The sequence below is a fragment of the Grammomys surdaster genome, unplaced genomic scaffold, assembly GCF_004785775.1.
Source record: "Grammomys surdaster isolate TR1022 unplaced genomic scaffold, NIH_TR_1.0 187, whole genome shotgun sequence".
Classification (NCBI taxonomy): domain Eukaryota; kingdom Metazoa; phylum Chordata; class Mammalia; order Rodentia; family Muridae; genus Grammomys; species Grammomys surdaster.
This window is the reverse complement of record NW_021604632.1, coordinates 5,277,799-5,297,598: the sequence shown is the minus strand read 5'-3', so window position 1 is coordinate 5,297,598 and position 19,800 is coordinate 5,277,799. Positions and strand designations below refer to the sequence as shown.

The 19,800-nt window shown below is 43.1% G+C and overlaps 1 protein-coding gene across 1 annotated transcript in view; it reads left to right on the top strand.

Annotated features, from left to right (window-relative positions):
• Nucleotides 1–19,800, top strand: part of Hydin (HYDIN axonemal central pair apparatus protein) — a 342,846-nt gene that overhangs the window by 157,538 nt on the left and 165,508 nt on the right. Inside the window, exons 17-18 of the mRNA XM_028768759.1 lie at nt 15,097–15,335; nt 19,080–19,353. Coding sequence (XP_028624592.1) covers nt 15,097–15,335; nt 19,080–19,353 — 513 coding nt within the window. The remainder of the gene's footprint in view (nt 1–15,096; nt 15,336–19,079; nt 19,354–19,800) is intronic.

Here is a 19,800-nt window from a genome sequence, read left to right as displayed (position 1 = left end):
TAAAGAGACAGGAAAAGAATAAGTTTCTAGCCTATTGTAAGGAGTATCTTTTCTTTTGCACATGAATGTCTGTCATGGTCATTCCAACATTAGTTGGGCTCCTTCTGAGCCATCATCCCCAAGTGTCTGAGCCATCATCCCCAAGTGGCAAGAGGGTCCCAGTGGCCACAAGATTGAGAGTGTTAGAAGCAAACGTTTGAGCTTCACAGAGAACAGTGAGCTTCTCACCCCTCACCCTCATCCCCACCCCACCCCACCTGAGACCTCGTTCACTTTGGCAGAACTAAAAATGAAAGACAAGTCAGAGTCCAGCAGGTCCCACTGATGATCTAAACCACACTGACAGGAGGAAACCATTGATTAGACATCAGGTAATGTGTTGGGTCAGCACCTTCCCTGAGTCTAGGATGACAAGGCTACTGGTCAAATATGATTAGTTCAAGTATAAGTTAAATACAAAATGAACAGAGTATTTGCAAATGAAAGGGAGTTGTCCAAAAAAATATATATCTTTTTGGCAGCCTTGTCCAGCTCCATTCTACTTGTCCTGACTCTTAATCAGTTTTGGAAAATTGCTTTTTCTACTAATTGCTATTCAGGTGTGCAGCTGTAGTAGCTATCATCCGGAGGGAGTATAAGGTCAGGTTTTTTCCTCCCTTATATCACCTTTTCCTTCTCTGTGAAAAGGTTTAGCTTCCTCCCCATAGTCAGCGGCAGCCGCCCAACTAGTGTCACGTTTAAGAGATGACCTTTGCTGTCCTTGTCACCTAAAGCATTCACTCTTTTTGTTCTGTGTGCTGACACTAAACAGGCACAGTTCAATGCAGAGTTAGTAACAAAATGAAATTAATGTCTGTCTGTAACTTAAAAAAATACAAGGTTCAAGGTGTGCCGTGGACTCCTCAGAGGCTATTCATCAGAGAGAAAGTCGTACTCTTCTTCAGTTCCATTTCCTCTCCTCTGTCACGAGTAAGAAAACAGAGACTGAACAGATGTGTTTGTCACGGCAGAATTGTCTGTAGGAGTCCACTTGGAAGATAACTTTTGTAAACAGTAGCTGTAATGACATTGCTGTACACATACTAAATTGCATGCTTTAGAAGACAAAAGGAACCTGTCTGTGTGTGATAGCACATTAGATCCATTTGCAGCTGGCAGGGAAGATACTATCTAGGGGTGGCGGGGTCACGCCCCAACCACAGCTGCCCCGTGCATCTCGGCCACTCAGGAGAGCTGCAGAGTGTCCATACTGAGGAACCAATCCCAATTCTTCACACACTGGCTATATTATTTAACCCTTTCGAGCCTTCGGTTCTTCCTCTTTAGACATAACAATGGCAGTGGTGTCTCGACGATTATACAGGATGATATACAGAGAAAGTACCTGCTGAGAAAGTAAGAGTTTGGTAAAAGGAAGCTCTAATTGCTATCTGACAGACAAAAGGGACCAAGGGAAACAGCCTGTGGACAGATAAATCTTTTTGTGTGTGTGTGTGCTTGTTGCTGTTTTATTTTGTTTTGAGACAGGGTCTCACTATGCGGCTCTGACTGGCCTGGGACTCACTCTGTAGTCCAGGCAGGCTTAAATCTCACAGCAATCTGCCTCTACCTCCCAAGGGCTAAGATTAAAGGTGTGTACCACCATGCTGGGAAATGTTTCTACAAGAAGTTTTGTTACGGTTTGTCTTTGCTACAGAGTTTCTATAACCCAATTTCAGAAGGTCATCTCCTCACTGGTGCTTCTTGGCTGACTCTAAGCAAGTCCAGCACCCTTCCCCGCAGGGATCACAGGTCACCTTGAAGGCTGTCATTGATGACACATCTGTTACTCTCCTCCTCACAACCAGGGTGACAAAATATACTGATGTAGGTATATGGCTTCATTTGCTTTGTTAGCTGCTTCTTCTTCTTCTTCTTCTTCTTCTTCTTCTTCTTCTTCTTCTTCTTCTTCTTCCTCTTCCTCTTCCTCTTCCTCTTCCTCTTCCCCTTCCCCTTCCCCTTCCCCTCCTCCTCCTCCTCCTCTTCCTCCTCCTCCTCCTCCTCCTCTTCCTCTTCCTCCTTCTTCTTCTGGATATTTTATTTATTTACATTTCAGTTGTTAGCCCCTTTCTCCATTTCCCCCTACCAGAAATCCCTTATCCTGTCCCTCCTCCTTCTACTTCTATGACGATGTCATGTCTGGGGAGTGGAGGAGCAACCAACCCAACCACAGCCCAAAATGGAAAAGGAAAGCAAGAGAAATAGGCCCACATTTGAGTCTAGGAGAGGTTGGAAGGTTTAAAGGAGCTTTCAAAAGACTTGTGTTCTAGTGAGATACATTTTTGAGTGATAGTGGACCACAGGTGTAACAGGACCCCTGATAGAAATAAAAAACCTCTAGTCATACTCCTAGGCTGTAGAGCTGGGCTGCAGAAGTTGATCCACTTGCCCTGACTTCCCTCAGTGAAGGGCTGTGAGCTCAGGATAGGTGCCTTCTGGGGGGATTAGTCTCTGAGAAATAAAACTGACCGACCATTTGAGAGCCCATTCCAACCCTTGGCTGTGCATCTGTGGGTAAAGCCCTGTGCTTGCTACATTAGAAGCCTAAGTGAAGAAGGGGGCTGTTCCTTGGAAAACGAATACTGTATTTAAAGGACCCATGACCATAATATCTGCTCACAACTCAGCCATGAGTGGTGTTTGTTTGGTCTAAATGCAAAATAGTTTATGTTCATGCCCACCATGAAGTCATCCTTGCTTGGAGGATGGAGAGAAGAAAGTGAGACAGAAGCATGAGGGAGTAGAATTATTCTCACCTCACAGAGAGAACAAACTAGAGGATACTCCCACATCATCCCCAAACAGATCTCAAAACAGGGGCTGAGAGCCGGTGACCAAAGAACTGGCTGGGCTTGCCTGTGGTGTTGGCCAAGAATTGGAGTAACTAGGAAAGATGGGAAAGAGGGCTCAAAGGATTAGTTTTTTCTTACTGTACACTTTCTCTAGAACCATTTACCTCACTACATTGTGTCTGTGTATACATATGATAAGAACAGAAACAAAATCCCACTCCCCTGTGGCACAGAAAATACTATATATACAAAGTACCACCATTTATATAAGGAAATGTTTGGATGTAAACAAAAGGGTTTTTCCTTTAGTCATAAACTACATCTGCAAAGACAAAGAAAATTACTAACAATGGCTACCTCTGGGGATGATGGCCAGGAACTTCCCTTGTGTAGGGTGGAGAGAAAGGAAAAAGGGAGGGAGGGAGAGAGGGAAGGAGCTCTAAAGAGAAAGGGTGGCTGGGGAATCGCTCAGGGGTAAAGCATTTATGTGGCACATACAAGGTCCTGGGTTCAAGCCCCAGCTCTATAAACTGGAGAGATAGGGAGAGAGAATTATTTTATCATTTTAGGAGGAGACACTTATTCACTGAAGGGAGTGCACCACCCTTGTCCAGTCCTTCCACAAATAACATCCTTCTAGAACAGCTAAAGATGGGGAGGGGGATCACTTATCACCGATAAATTTGGGGTATTTACTTTCCAGTGTTCTCCCCCTGAGGCCTATGTACTCCCTCCCCCAACCCTGAGAGATAACATAATTTTTGTTGCCAGTTCTTTTCATTTCCGACATAGTAGCATCAGTCAGAAATGTTGTACCAGTTTATAGCCAGCCCCTCGCCAGATGTAAAGCGTGATGCCCCCTCCCACCCTCTTACCCAGGCTGTTACTTTTGCCAAACCCAACAGATCTTCTTTCAATGTCCATTGTAAGTTCGAGTTTCTTCCATCTTCCAAAGAATGTCCAGAGAGACAGGGCATTTTTCACGCATCTGTTGACCATGAAGTAGATATTATTTTTGAGCCCTGACCCATTGCTGGCACTCTGATGACCAAGGGGAGAAACAAACCAGAAATAGAACAGCTCATTTCTTCAGAATTCACAATTGCACAGAAGAAAACACAGCCAGATGATACAATGTAAGCTCAGAGGAGAAAGTGGCAAGTTCTTCTGTCAAAGGAAAGCTTGTTGCCAGTCAGAAGATTCGACTGGAAACATGAGAGCTAGACACCAGGAAGAGAGAAATAGGCAAGCATTCATGTACAATGACTGTACTTAGTTCATTTAGGATAGGCAGGTGACCTTCTGCCCCAGACTGCAAGTCTAGAAAAGGCACTGGTGACCTCTTAGTAGAGCTGGGACTACAGTCTCCAGACCAGAGGCCATATATAAGATATCAATCCTGACAGGTAGCCATGTTTGCAGAGGGCCCGGGTGATGTCTCAGAAGGGCCTGAGGTCCCACTAAGATCCACCTCAAACCATGAGTTCCCAGTCATAAAGGGGAGGAGGACTTAGACACGAACCAAACAGAACAAAATATAACAAAGCTTGACCACTTTTGATGCCTGTGTACTCTGAAGCTTGTATGAGAAGCTTTTGAGTGAATTGGGGTAATTTTATAAAGGAGATGCATAGACATCTAAAGGGGGCTCAGGATACTGATCCAGACAGTAAGGAGCTATTCCAGAATCTTTTACAGAAGACCAGGCTCAGGTCTGTGTAGAATAGCACGATGTGGATTAGAAAGCAACACGAGTAAAGCTCACTGTTTCTTGAGTGGACAAGGTGTGAAATGGTCGGCATCCATTTCATTTCATCTCCATGGAGCACATCCAGTGAAGTGTGACACTACACACCTATAACCCCCGGGGGTTGTGTGTTCAAGGACATTCCTCGCTACACAGAGAGAGCCCCATTCCAAAAGAAAAAGAGAAAGCACAGTTTACAGATGGAGAACCTGCGACCTAGACTGTAAAACCAGCCCAAGGTCACCTAGCTGCAGATGGCAGACTCCAGAATTGACCACTAAGCCACGTGACTCCACAGACCACACTTCCCAGTCATGACCCCGCACAGCCTCCCTTGGAAAGCCTAACATCAGTCCTTCTGCATCTCCCTCTTAACGCCCAGTTAATTGTTTAAAACAGCAAAATGACTCATTTCAAGGGAGAGGGGTCTATGACTCCAGATGCCATTCAGACAACGAAAAGGGGGCGGGCCTCAGTGAGATTCCATTGTTCTTGCCCCACAGAGAACGGACTGTCTGCTGAGATAATATAAGTCTACTACATTCCCTGGCTCCACACGTGGGTTCCTGTTGTTATCTGCTTCCCCCTATTTCACAGGAGGAAACCTCACGGGTCTCAGATGGCAAAGGAGCTGTCGCTCCCTAGCTCACCACGCTATTTTCTGCAGGTTTCATAGTCATTAGCTGTGCATAACAGCAGGCCCGCCGAGGCATACATTGTCAACGTGACATGCACAAACAATAGCGACCGCTTCCGCCTTTTATGGAAAAATATTAAATACATGATTTACCTTGGGAGCTGGACCTGCACATGGAGCAGGGGATGTAGCCCATCTTACAAAGCAAAGGCAGATGTTAGCATTAGAGGTGTGGAACCTTGTAAGGAGGGCTCATCAGTAATCACCAGAGGGCACGGAATTCTGAACTGCAAAATATCACAAATCCTCCATCCTTCCCACAGACACGCGCACGCACACACACACACACAGGCACACACACACACACTTGCACACAAGCATGCACTTCCTATATATGTTAGTTATGGGCTGTAAAAATGGCTGACTCCCAAGCCCTAATTTGCTGGAAAAAAAAAAAAACAGAGATAGCCGTTACTGTCTGTCTGGTTTTTTTTTAATTATTTTTTATTTGTGTATGTCCCTTGGGTAGGGGGTGCCTTCAGAGACCAGAAGATGTCAGACCCATGGCTCTAGAGTTAAAGGTCGTTGCGAGCTGCCGGATGTGAGCACTAGGCTCAGAATCCCACAAGCCCATGCTCTTACATAGGATTTGTTCTTCTATGATTGTACTTATCATATACTGATCATAAGCACTCAGCTTATACTGCCTACTTAACCACCAAGCCATATCCCCAGCGCCAACTGAAGCCTTAGTGGGAAATTTTTTTTGGAGGGCTTGCTTTTAGCATCTTTGAAAGAAATGTATGGAAGCATATATATATCAGCTGCTGCTAGGTTTCAAATTCTTGCAAGCCCACTTGTTTAAAACAACACTAACTTGTTATCTGTTTCTATGGGTCAGGAACCTTGCTGCATCCTCCTCATAGGATCACCGAGGGCTGGAATGTGTATGTTAGCCGAGCCGCATTTCTCTTGGGGGCGGGTGGGTTCTTCCTCTGACCAGTGGTGGAGGAAGGATCTGCAGAAGAAGGAGCCACAGCTTGGAGCCTCAGTTTCCTACCAGATTTTTGCTTTGCAGTTGAATGGCTGATAGAACTCTCCTACCTCACTTGCTATCAGCATAGACTGCTCTCAATAGTCACTGGGCTGCCATAGCTACCCTATCATGTGGCAGGTCCTTAAGGGCTCTCAGGCTCAACATTTCTGTGGTAAGACGTGTTCAGTCACCTCAGGGCCCAGTGAAGATGATCTCCACATCCGAAGGTCGACCACTTTAGGATCTTAACTGCATCTGCAAAATCCTTTCCCAGGACCACCAACATCAGTGTTTGACTGAACAACAGAGAAGGTAACTGTGTGCCCCAGGAGATGGACATCTTAAGAGTCTATCTTAGAGCCAGGCAGTGGTGGCACAGGCCTTTAATCCCAGCACTTGGGAGGCAGAGACAGGCGGATTTCTGAGTTCGAGGACAGCCTGGTCTACAAAGTGAGTTCTAGGACAACCAAAGCTACACAGAGAAACCCTGTCTCGAAAAACCAAAAAAAAAAAAAAAAGTCCATCTTAGAATTCTTTCAACCACAAATCTTCATAAACATTCCTTTCTAGTCGAATGTTAAATCTTAAATTCTTTCTCAGAATCCATCTTTATTTTCCCAATGTCATTGTCTACCTTTTATTCCCAGCAAAACACTGTTAAGCTCATCCTTGTGAGAGCAGTTCAGATTTGAGTAAATAATAGTAGCAGTTGTGAGTTATGGTAACTTACGTTGCAGTAGAGCCCGGCACACACAAGGCTGTGGTTAGCCATCACCACCACCTCACCTGGGAGGCAGTCAGAACTCAAAACTAATTAGGTCAGTAGACTAAATGGGTTATGACTTAGTTACTTTTCTATTGCTATTTTATCAACATAATCCATGCAGTTTACAGGGGAGGGAAAAAAAGGATTTATTTGGCTTGCAGTTCTGTAGGGTTAACAGTCCATGGTAGCAAACTACAAGCTCACATCTCAAACCGCAAACCGGAAGCGGAGAAAATCTTTTGAAACATCAAAGCCTGCTGCCAGTGACATACTTCTTCCACCAAGGCCACCCCCTCCTAACCTCCCCAAACAGCCAACTGGGGAGGGACCAAGTGTTCAAATACTCAAGTCTTACAGGGGGGGGGGTCTCACTCAAACCACCACAGATGACAAGTTCCAAGCCCAACACCTGGAGAGCAGCTAAGCGGGGAACTCAAGCCCACATCTGTTTTCCCCCAGAGCCTCCCTACCTAACCTACCTCTATCCATTGTTGTCTTGCTGCACTAGGGTCTTTTGTTAACCTACTTTTCCCTCCTCCAACAGAAAATGCCACTCTGACTAAGCCCTCCCACAAATGCAAGAACACCCTTGAAAGTCAAGCATCAGACCACACAGGCGCGTTAGACCAGGTTGACTTAGCCTCGAGAGCGGCCCAGGATCTTAGCAGCTGGCACTTTATTGTACCTCCAGCTTAGATTCTATGATGTATTTTGCTGTCTGGTTTTATGCCAGGCATTGATTAATAAGCTTCATCAAAAAGAAAACTCACTGATTCAGCCCTGGAAAGCAACTTGAGTCTCGTTCCCAGAGCATCCAATCCATGTCAGCAGGAATCAAATAAAGACGGCATACATCCATCGAAAACTGATGTCCCCTGACCTGAAATAGCACTCCCACCGGCTACAGCCTCACTTCCTTGTGTATAGCGTGGTCAGAGGAGGAATATAAATAGTCAAAGTGAGAAAAATGACTTTGACAGTGTCCGCTCTGAGAGAGGCCACACTTTTTGATTCTTTTTTTTTTTTTTTAATGGCAGTGATTTATGTCTGCATTGTAAGCCAGGTCTCCTAGATGATCAAAACTATATAGAATGCTCTAAGGTCACAAATTGGGAAGAAAGGCCAGCAGAGTAGAATCTTCTCACCCAGCACTTTCTTATCTTCTCCCCTGCTGTCTCTATAGTTTCCTAATAACGGATGACTGGGAAGTCTGGGCCCATGGTTCTCAGGTTTGAAATGCCAAGCCAGTCTCTCACTGGGGACCTTTACCCTTCCATACCTGAGATTTGAGGGAGTTGGAGCTGGTGGCACACCTGCACAGTGGCCATTGTCTAAACTAACAAAGTAGTTTTGTCAGCAGCTCCCCACATCAGTCTCCCTTTGCTGGGGACCCAAACCTGGACTACATTTCCCAGCCTCCTCCTAGGTTAGGTGTGGCTGTGCTTAGGAGTTCTAGCTGGCACAAGTGTGTAGAAGTGATGTACACTTGCCTTCTTGGTGTATAAATCTTAGCACCCAAGCCTCCATCCTGCCTGTGTTGCTGTCTAGTGATTTACCAAGGGCCAGAGTGTCCGAATGTGTCACAATCGGCTCAGCTGAGGTATGTGATGACTGTGTAGAATAGAAGCCAGTCCTCACCTCTGTCCCAACTTGGTAACAAACTGATCCTATGTCAACCCATGGAGCCTCAGGGGCCTGTTAGAGCAGCTACCATTTACTTACCTAAAAGTAGATGTCCAGAATCTCAAAACTGGAAGTGTAAAAATGCTGAGACAGGAGAACTGCTTAACCCAGGATGAAAAACTCATTGTCGTCTATTGCTTTGACTGTGTAGGTCATGCTGAAATGATTTTGTTCAAAGACTTCAATCTCCAGTACAAAGACTCTGGGAGAAACAAAGCCACCTTGGTCCATTTTTAAATGGCTGTAGAAGATGGAATTTGCGCTTATAGTTCTTTTGGAATTCACTTTGGTGCCATCTTTGTGATATACATCCTAGAGGATTTTTCATGTTAGGACCAGTTTAAAAAAATCTTTGAGGCATAAATTAATAAGATATGTCAGGCTTTAGCTCCCCACCCCACAATTGTCAACTATCTCTGTCTAAGTCATTGTGTGTCTAGATCAATCCTTAACATCTAATTGTTCTCCTCTACTTCTGTGTCTCTAGAATGTTCCACATTCAGAGATTATAACAAATGCTAACACTTTTGACTTAGAGTCAAACCTACGATTTCTATTAGTGCCAACGTTGAAGTAAATTTTCTCGGGCACCATTCATTACTCACCATTCTTAAATCTGAAGAAGAAAAAACTGTTCTTCTGGGATTCATTTAATTCATTTACATTTTCATATGCAATTTACTTGTTTCCCAGGTAGGCTTGCAAAGCACAGAGAAATGTAACTGGCGTTCTGGTCTGTCTAACAGGATGTATCTTCAATCTCAAATTGGAAAGTGAGCACGTGGGTTTAAACCTAAGGTTTTCCTTGTCCAAGTACCGTGAGTCAGTTCCTAAGAGAGTGGCTAGTGAATCCCACTGACCAGATCCAGCCTACACTGGAACTAGACTGGATTTGGAATGTCACCCTGTGAGACATAGCCTGGTGGCAGACTCTTAAATTCTGCTCATAATATGTACTTTTTTTCTCATTTGCAACAACCATTAGCACGACCCTATTCTAAACCCTCCACGAGTCTGTCAGGACTTTTCTGACTGGCAGGCACTATTGCATGCAAGTGTCATAGAGTCGCGTGTACCTTTACATTCCTCCTTTTTTATTAGAAATACACTCTGGTAATTAAATGGAAGAAGGAGATGTGTATTTTTATTTTTTAGATTTCTCCTTTTTTTCTAATTTTATATGTATGAGTGTTTTGCCTGATTGTATGGATGTGCACCCGTCTGTGTATCTGGATCCCATGGAGGTCAGAAAAGGGCATCAGATCCCTGGAAATAGGGTTACACATGGTTGTGAGCTTCCATGTGGGTGCTGGGAATCAAACCTGGGACCTCAGAGAGAGCAGTGTGTACTGTTAACCACGTCACCATCCCTCTCATGCAGCAGAGTGTGACTTTAGACTGGAATAACCTCCAAAGCTAGTGAGTGCAGAGGGTGAGTTCTACAGTTGCTTTTAAATACATTGTTTTCCTCCCTGTGCTTGATTTTGTTTGGGGGGCCTTCTCCTAATTTTCAAGCAAATAATCACATTCTTACCTAATGACCTGGAGAGTTTGCCACATTATTCTGGAAGCTCATAAACCATCTCCCCGGCTTTTCTTTTTGTAGCCTTTTCTCAATGCTAGCAATAACTAAATATTTTGTGTAAGTAATATCTTCCCTGAAATAGAATCAGAGTTAAATGAAAGGGAATAGCTACCAAAATAGGGAGAAGATGCTTTTTATTAATTTTGAAATAATTGCCTATATGTACAATTAGAGAGAGTAGGTTAGGCCAGGAACATACCAGTTGTTAATTAGGTCTAATTTCACATTTGGGGGAATAATACATTTGTCACAGTCAGAAGGTTCGAACTCGCCCTACTCTGGAGCAGCACCCTGCTCTGTAGATTTTCTCGGGCATTTTCTCCCCAGCCTCCTCCTGACTTGCATTTTTATTGTTTACCTGGATTCTCTGAATGTCACATCAGCTCCTATGGGGTTGGGGAGGAGAGAGCGAGCGTGCTTTGGGTATTTTTGTATTTCCCACACTAACTGAGCATTGCGTCTGTTGAATATATATGTGCTGCTGCACTTGGTAAAAAGTCTCAAAGCCATTGTGCTCACCCGATTTGTAGGTGACCAGGAGGAGCAGCTGACCAGTTGGATATCAGATTCATAATTTTAGCCATTCTCCCAAAGGCTGAAAGTCTTACAAACATAAATATCAACTATTAAGACCTAATTATGAAATTCAAAATAAAGAACGCGATAGGTTTGTTTAACTGCACATTACACTCAGCTGAAGAGAGGATTAGTGAGAGCCGGATGAAAACTGAGCAGAGATCAGCTAGAAGAGGTCAGGGAGTAAAAGTAAGGAAATGTAATTAAGGGGCTAAGAGGTGGCAGATCCGCTAGCTACGCCTCTCTGTGACAACGTAACCAAGACAAACAACGTAAATGGACAAGAGCTACCTCTGGCTCCTGGTTTCCAAGATTTCTAATCCATGACCACGTGCACCCTTTGTCCCTGTGATTGTTTGGTGTAGCAGATCCTCTCACTTTATGGCAGTCAGGAGGCAGAGTGCAATAAAGAAATGGTCAAGTCCCAGGATCACCTTCAAGGAAGCCCTAGTGACCTCACTTCCTCTGACTTGGCCTCACCTCTGAACGTTTCTACTGCATCCCCAGGGCACCGCCACCTGGCTGTCAAGTGAGCCCTGGGGAGGGGGGGGCCTTGATATAGGCCCAGCTATAACTGAGAGATAATTAGGAAGTTCCGAAATGGTAAGATATGAAGGATGAGGCAGAAATAATATTTAAACAGACACATATTGGTAATTGTCCAAAAATAAAAAAAAAAAATCAAACCAAGGACTCTAGAAAGAGATCAAATTCCAAGCAGAATGCACTACAGGCTCTCAAAGTCAAGGGCAAGTTCTAAAAGTAAGATATAGATTACCTCCAGAAGCAGAAATCATATTTTAATTGCTATTTATAGCGCGAGTCTTTTTTTTTTTTTTATAATTGACATCTTGACCTCACTTTAACATCTGAGGTTTTCCACTAAAGCTGGGAAGCAGGATTTGAAGGACTAGTCAGCACAAGCAGTGTATTCCATTTACCCTATACAACTCCGGGAAAGGGACCAAAACCAACGTATAGTGGGTCAAAATGAGACCTGCCTCCACCTAACACAAGGAAGAAATATCGATTAATTTGAGCTGTGAGAACCAGAAGTAAGTAGATTACCCTACATAAGAATGAATACGCTGATGTCAAAGACTTTGAATAAAAGACTGATACATTCAGTCACCGAGTTTTAGTTTCCTTTTTGACACAGGATCTTGTTATTCAGTTCAAGCCGGCCTTGAACTCAGGCTACCCCTGCCTCCAACTTTCACGTGCTGAGGAGAGTGTAGGTATGCACCACCATAGCTGCCTTCACACATCAAATATTGATGAAGTATCTGTGTTGAACATGTAGTATAGCTATTACTATATCCTACTATAGATAGTTAGAATATGATTGTTTAAAAAAAAAAAAGCTTAACACACAAACCAACAACAAACCCCCTCCTATGCAGAGCTTGTATTCCACTGCAGGGGGCAGACAATAAGCATGGCAAGTAAAGCATGTGCTGTGTTAGAAGACAGTAAGTAATGAGGAGGAAAATCTAGAACAGGTGAGAGTAGCCAGGAATGCTAAGGTGGGTTAGCCACTTCCAATGTGGCGGTCAGAATAGGTTTGCTCAGAGTCGCTTCCAACTCTGAGTCGGCCTTGTAATGGATTTCAAAAATAAACTTACAATTTTAGCTAATGAGATTCTTTTTTAAAAGATGAATTTGTTATTTATTTATTTATTTATTTATTTTATGAAATTCTCTTAATTCCAATTAAAAAAAAAAAAACAGTAAAAGCCGGGGTGACTTCCCGTCATGTTTATTTTTAGAAGCCGCTCCTCTTCACTCAGATTTTACAAACTTCTCCTAGGAGAAACATCTCTTTGAAAACTCCAGAAGGAATGCTGGCCCTCCCATTGGCATCTCAGAATCACGAGGTTAGAGCAGATAACTAGTTAAAAAAAAAAAAAAAAAAAAAGCTTATCAGAAACCCAAGTTGTCATGGGGAAGAGACACAGTGAATTTTCACCGACCATTCCAAAACTGGAGGGCAGACTTACTCTTCAGACTCAGGCTGCTATTTGAAAAAGGAAGTTAACAAACATCCAGCTTCTTTCCACCACCACACCCCCCCACCAGAAACCCCCTATCCCATTCCCCCTCCTCCTGCTTCGATGAGGGTGTGCCCCCACCCACCCACTCCTGCCTCTCCACCCTCGAATTCCCCTACACTGGGGCATCCTCTTCCACTGATGCCTGACAAGGCTATCCGCCACTACATGTACAGCTCCATGTGTTCCCAGGCTGGTGGTTTAGACCCTGGGAGCTCTGGTTGGTAGGTATTGTTGCTCTTCCCATGGGGCTGCAAACCCCTTGAGCTCCTTCAGTCTTCTCTCTAACTCCTCCACTGGGGACCCCATGATCAGTTCAGTGGTTAGCTGCGAGCATCTGCCTCTGGTAATGTCAGGCTCTGGCAGAGCCTCTCAGAAGACAGCTATATTCAGGCTCCTGTCAGCATGCACTTCCTGGTATCCGCAACAGTGCCTGCCTTTGGTGACTGCACATGGGATGGATCCCCAGGTGGAGCAGTTTCCAGTAGGCCCCATCCTCCAATCTCTGCTCCACACTTTGTCTCCTTATTTGCTCCCATGAGTATTTTGTTACTCCTTCTAAGAAGGACTGAAGCACTCTCACTTGGTCTTCCTTCTTCTTGAGCTTCGTGTGGTCTGCAAGTTGTATCTTGGATATTACGAGCTTTTGGGCTAATATCCAATTATCAGTGAGTGCATCCCATGTGTGTTCTTTTGTGACTGAGTTACCTCACTCAGGATGATATTTTCTAGTGCCATCTATTTGCCTAAGAATTTCATGAAGTCATTGTTTTTAATAGCTGAATAGTACTCCATTGTGTAAATGTACCACATTTTCTGTATCCATTCCTCTTTTGAAGGACATCTGGGTTCTTTCCAGCTTCTGGCTATTATAAATGAGGCTGCTATGAACATAGTAGAGCATATGTCCTTGTTATATGTTGGAGCATCTTCTGGGTATATGCCCAGGAGTGATACAGCTGGATCCTCAGGTAATGCTATGTCCAATTTTCTGAGTAACTGCCAGACTGAATTCCAGAGTGTTTGTACCAGCTTGCAATCCCACCAACAATGGAAGAGTGTTCCTCTTTCTCCACATCCTTGTCAGCATCTGCTATTACCTGAGTTTTTGATCTTAGCCATTCTGACTGGTGTGAGGTAGAATCTCAGAGTTGTTTTGATTTGCATTTCCCTGATGAGTAAGGATGTTGAACATTTCTTTAGGTGCTTCTCAACCATTTGAGTTTCTCAGTTGAGAATTCTTTGTTTAGCTCTGTACCCAATTTTAATCAGGTTATTTGATTACCTGGAGTCTAATTTCTTGAGTTCTTTTTATATATTTGATATTAGCCATCTATCGGATGTAGGATTGGTAAAGGATTGGTTACCATTTTGTCCCATTGACAGTGTCTTCTGCCTTACAGAAGCAGCTTTGCAATTTTATGAAGTCCCATTTGTCAATTCTTGATCTTAGAGCATAAACCATTGGTGTTCTGTTCAGGAACTTTTCCCCTGTGCCCATGTATTCCAGGCTCTTCCCCACTTTCTCTTCTATTAGTTTCAGTGTATCTGGTGTTATGTGGAGGTCCTTGATCCACTTGGACTTGAGCTTTGTACAAGGAGATAAGAATGGATCGATTTGCATTCTTCTACATGCTGACCTCCAGTTGAACCAGCACCATTTGTTGAAAATGCTGTCTTTTTTCCACTGGATGGTTTTAGCTCCTTTGTCAAAGATCAAGTGACCATAGATATGGGGGTTCATTTCTGGGTCTTCTATTCTATTCCATTGATCTTCCTGCCTGTCTCTGTACCAATACCATGCAGTTTTTATCACTATTTGCTCTGTAGTACAGCTTGAGGTCAGGGATGGTGGTTCCCCAGAAGTTCTTTTATTGTTGATAATAGTTTTCACTAACCTGGGTTTTTTGATATTCCAAATAAATTTGCAAATTGCTCTTTCTAACTCTATGAAAAATTGAGTTGGAATTTTGATGAGGACTACATTGAATCTGTAGATTGCTTTCAGCAAGATGGCCATTTTTACTATATTAATACTTGACAATAATCCATGAGCATGGGAGATCTAAAAAATTAAAATAAAGTGATGTTTGTCTCTGAAGTTGAATTCTGTGGTGCAGGCCATTTGAAGCAGACGGTTTTGACACATCCAAGACTCCTTTAACTTGTAGTCTTCTGTTGCAGGCAAACAAAAAATCCCTTTGGACAGTTAAACCCAGTGAGGGCACAGTTCCTGCAGAAGATGACATCCCACTGACGCTGACTGCTAACCTGGACGACATAGTGACGTTCAAAGACACTGTCATCCTGGAGATTAAGCACAGTAACACTTATCGGATCCCAATCCAGGCCACTGGGATTGGTTCTACCATTGTTTCCGACAAACCGTTTGCTCCAGAACTCAACTTGGGAGCGCATTTTAGGTAGGGAAATACCATGGGGCAGTCGTATAGGTAATTAAGTATGTCTCAGTCTTAATTAAATGGAGCTAAGCCCCCTCCATCCCTCTCCTAGCCCCCACCCCCACTCTTTCCTTCCTCGGTGAATGTACTGGATATGGGAAGACGTCTCCTAGTTACAGCTTGGCTACATCTGCTACAAGAAGACATTTCCATGCTGTCACACTGTGCTCTAGTTCCCTTTCTGTTACTGTGGTAAGACAACTTAGGGGAGGGTTTATTTCTTCTGGCAGTTCCCTGTCACTGTACATCATTTGAGAGAAGTCAGAACTCAAGTCAGAACATGGAGAAATGCTGCTTGCTGGCTCACGCTCAGACTCTTGCTTAACCAATTTCCTTAAACATCTCAAGAATACCTTACCCAGGGAATAGTAACACCCACAGTGGGCTGGACCTCTGAAATCCATTACTAATCAAGAGTAAATCCCCTGGACACATGCCCACAACATGACGAAAGCTATTATTTGAGCCTTTCCAACTTGGGCCAGGCAGAATGACTCCCACAAAGAAGGGTGGCAAGAAGAAGAAGGGCCATTCTGCCATCAACAAGGTGGTGACCCAAGAATACACCACCGACATTCACAAGCACATCCATGGAGTGGGCTTCAAGAAGCGTACTCCTCGGGCATTCAAAGAAATTCAGAAGTTTGCCATGAAGGAAATGGGGACTCCAGATGTGCACGCTGACGTCAGGCTCAATAAAGCCATCGGGTCCAAGGGAATAAGGAATGTTCCATATTGCATCCAAGTACATTTGTCCAGAAAACATGATGAGGATAAGGATTCACCAAACAAGCTCTACACATTGATAACTTACATGCCTGTTACCACATTCAAAAGTCTACAGTCAATGTGGATGAGAACTAACCTGCTGCATGTCAAATAAAGTTGCAGAACTGCTGGAAAAAAAAAAGGCTATTATTTGAGACTCTGATTTTGATTTTTTCGGATTTTGGTTTTTGGGGTTTGTTGTTTTTGTTTTTTTGTCTTTTGCTTTTTGTTTTTTTTTTTTTCTAAGATCCTAAGCTGTGTAAAGTTGACAGTTGATGCTAGGTGACATTCTCCAGGCTAGAAAAAGGGGGTAGTGACTACTTTATGTTAGATTCAGAGTTTCTACATAATCTTTCCTCTCTGATTTCAACATACCTCTCATCCCTCTCGACAAATGGAGAAAATACGGACTCAGTTTAGTGTAACCTTCGAGTCTACCTAGAAAGGTAAGACTTTGCAAAAGTGGCAGACATTGCAGAGCCAGTCATTTTAGACATTGTATTTCTTCTATTTGCCTCCCCATCATAGCACCAACGCTCCCCTGTGTTCCCAGGACAAGCTATAGGGTCTGACTATCTCAATAAGAGGCAGTGCAGCAGAGACGCCTATTGAGTATGTCTATGAAACACCTGAGGTTTGAGTGCAGTAGGTGGAGGGTATGTATAAGGATTTATTCCTGGTTCTGAAAGGGCGTTATGTAGTTATCAGTACTTGACTGCCAGGGTTTGGCTGGCTTGTGGTTCTCAGCTGCTGTATTGGGAACACACCCATGCTGTTGTTCTGACCTTTTGATGTACCCGTCCTGAACCCAACTTACAGATATTCTGTCCTGAGAAGTTCTTCCCACAGCCCCACCTACCCCTCCTTTCCTCTGCTTTAGCTATCAAACATGGCTCTTAATTGAAAAATGCACCAAGCAAGAGCAACGTAAGTAACAACCCAGGGAGTTGAGCTGTATGTTTTTTGCATGTGTCCAGTTGTACGTTTTTTGAGTCGGGTAAATATCAAAACTTTCCTTTCTACTTTATCTCTTGGCCACAAGGAAAGGAAGGTATTTGTCATTGTATAGTAATGATTCTACTTAAATTCCTTAAGAGGAAATCTAACTATAGAAAACAATATTCTTCACACCATGTCTAATTGCTTGGGATTCTTCTGAATCTATAAGTAGCACCAAATATCCCCTACCCAAAGGATATGCCAGCCCTTGCCTGGACATTTGAGGGCTAGCTAACAGTTTCTATGAATATACAAACAAGCTGTAGTTTTTATTTATTAATTTTCCCTCTGTCTAAACCCTGGTATTCTCCTTTTAACATATAATCATGATGCCAACAATAACCGAAAGGAATAGCGAAAGCCTTGACAGGTACACCATGGCCCACTGCCTGTTTCTGTGAAGAAGGTTCTGTTGGCTTGCAGCCAGTATGCCTCTGGCTATTTCCATACTAAGAAGAGTGTATAGAGGCAGATGATTATGCCTGAGATCATATGGCCCAAATATCTAACATGATAAATATAAATCAGCCCTTTACAGAGGAAGTTTGCCAAACCATGTATTACTAAAGGAATGGGCTATGCCACCCCTTTCTGGTCACAAATTTGGGAGCAAATCTCTTGAATATTTGGAGTTTTCCTCTCATCCTGGTATAGAAGTTAATATGGTTCTGGTAACTGGGTTTCTGTGGTTATTAAAATCATACTATAAATAAGTAGCAAAGGCCAAACTAGTCTATTAATATTATATATATATTTTCTCCCCAAAACTTACTATTGGTCATAAAGTTAAATTGTTGGGTAAAGATTGTTCTGTTGACTCTGCCCTGTGAACACAAATATTTTGAGACAAAAGTTTTTACCTGACAACTGAAATTACTTCTCCTGATTATTTATTTGATGTTACAACTTATTTGTGAGATATATCATTTCCTGGAGTCATGCAAATGGGATAAAATCTCAAAGCCTAATAAAATCTTAAAAGAAAAATAATCAGTTGAAGATAAAGTGGAGTGTTTGTTTTGTTGTTGCTGCTGTTGCTGTTTGTCAGAGAGGGTCTCACTGTGTAACCCTGGTTGACCTAAAACTCCCTTTGTAGACCAGGTTAACCTTGAATTTATGGTGATTCTCCTACTTCAGCCTTGCAAATGCTAATATTACAGGCATGCACTACCTTTCCTGTCCTTGGATGAGCTTTTTTCCTTAAAGAAAAATTTTTGATGAAGTCTATAAATTGGATGGATGCGCACACACACACACACATACACACCACTTTAACTTCTTTTATTATATATTAGCAATCCCAGCTCCCTCATAAAGAGCTAGGCAAATCAGAAAGTCTTTAATAAGTATTCATGAAATAAAGAAAGACTGAATTATTGAATGAAATAGTTGCAACTTGAAAGCTTAAAGAAACGAGAAAAAAAATTCTGAGAAAAGTGTCTCGCCTAGTTGGTGTTCTGGTCTACTTCAGTCTGGCCCCTCTGTCCTATCAAGGCTTAATAGGGATGTGTCAACCACGTTGAACTTCAAACTAAGCCCACCATCACCAGACATATCTCAGTCAAGAGAAATGTAGTCAACAAGTCTCAAAAGTGGATTTCTCTCCCAGCTAGTGTGCTTTTCTTTCCTTACCTCAGAACCGTTTTTCATTAAGGATAATGCTAATGCTGTCTGTGTATCCTACAGTGGGCTCTACCTGCTGGGGGAGACAAAGGATGTGTGGGTTCCTAGAAGTGATGATTCTGGGATTGGGAGCCCTTGAATCACACTCGGTTCTTAGTAATCTTATGACCTAGATTCCCAGAACGGCTGTTTTTGATTTTGTTTTAAAGGAATGTCTACTTTGAGTGCTCATTCTCTAAGTATTTCCAACAGAATAAATCTAAAGGGTGTAGAGTCAAACCCAACAGCCACTCAGCACCTGCCCTTCTCTTCCAGCCTGGATACCCACTATTATCGCTTCAAGCTGACCAACAAAGGACGCCGGGTCCAGCAACTGTTCTGGATGAATGATGACTTTCGCCCCAAGGAAAAGCAGAGTAAGAAGGAACCAGTGAAGAAGGGCTCTACTGGTAGCTACCGCCAGTCCAAGGCCGCCCAGGAACCCATCAATAATGAGAACCCCGTGTTTCAACTTCACCCTGTCAGGATGGAGTTGTACCCAGGGCAGACGATTGATGTGATACTTGAAGGCTATTCCACCACACCCAAGGTAAGAGGAGAGCATGTTCAAGAGCTGTTTTTCTCCCAGATAAGTCCCTCCTGTTACCCTATGTGTTTCTTAGGAAGGTCCCTTGGCAATCAAAGGATGGCAAGGGATGTGGTTTCTCAAAGACTACACACAGCACTGGTTACCATGGCAGCATTCATTGCTTTCAAGGCTCAACTCTGCTCAGTTTTCCCTTTGTTTCTATAGCTACCATAACCCAAACCTTAAAGGACTGTCTAAAGCATATCCTCATTGCAATAGTCAATACTAAGCAGCCAGCTAATCCCTGGTAGAAGAATGTCCAATTTTCATTCCAAGTAAATTTTCTTATTAACACCTAGCAGTCTTTTTTTTTTTTCCTGAAAAAATAGCATGCTTTTTTAGATGTTCTGGGTTGCACATCCCTGATTTCTTTTCTTTTCTTTTCTTTTCTTTTCTTTTCTTTTCTTT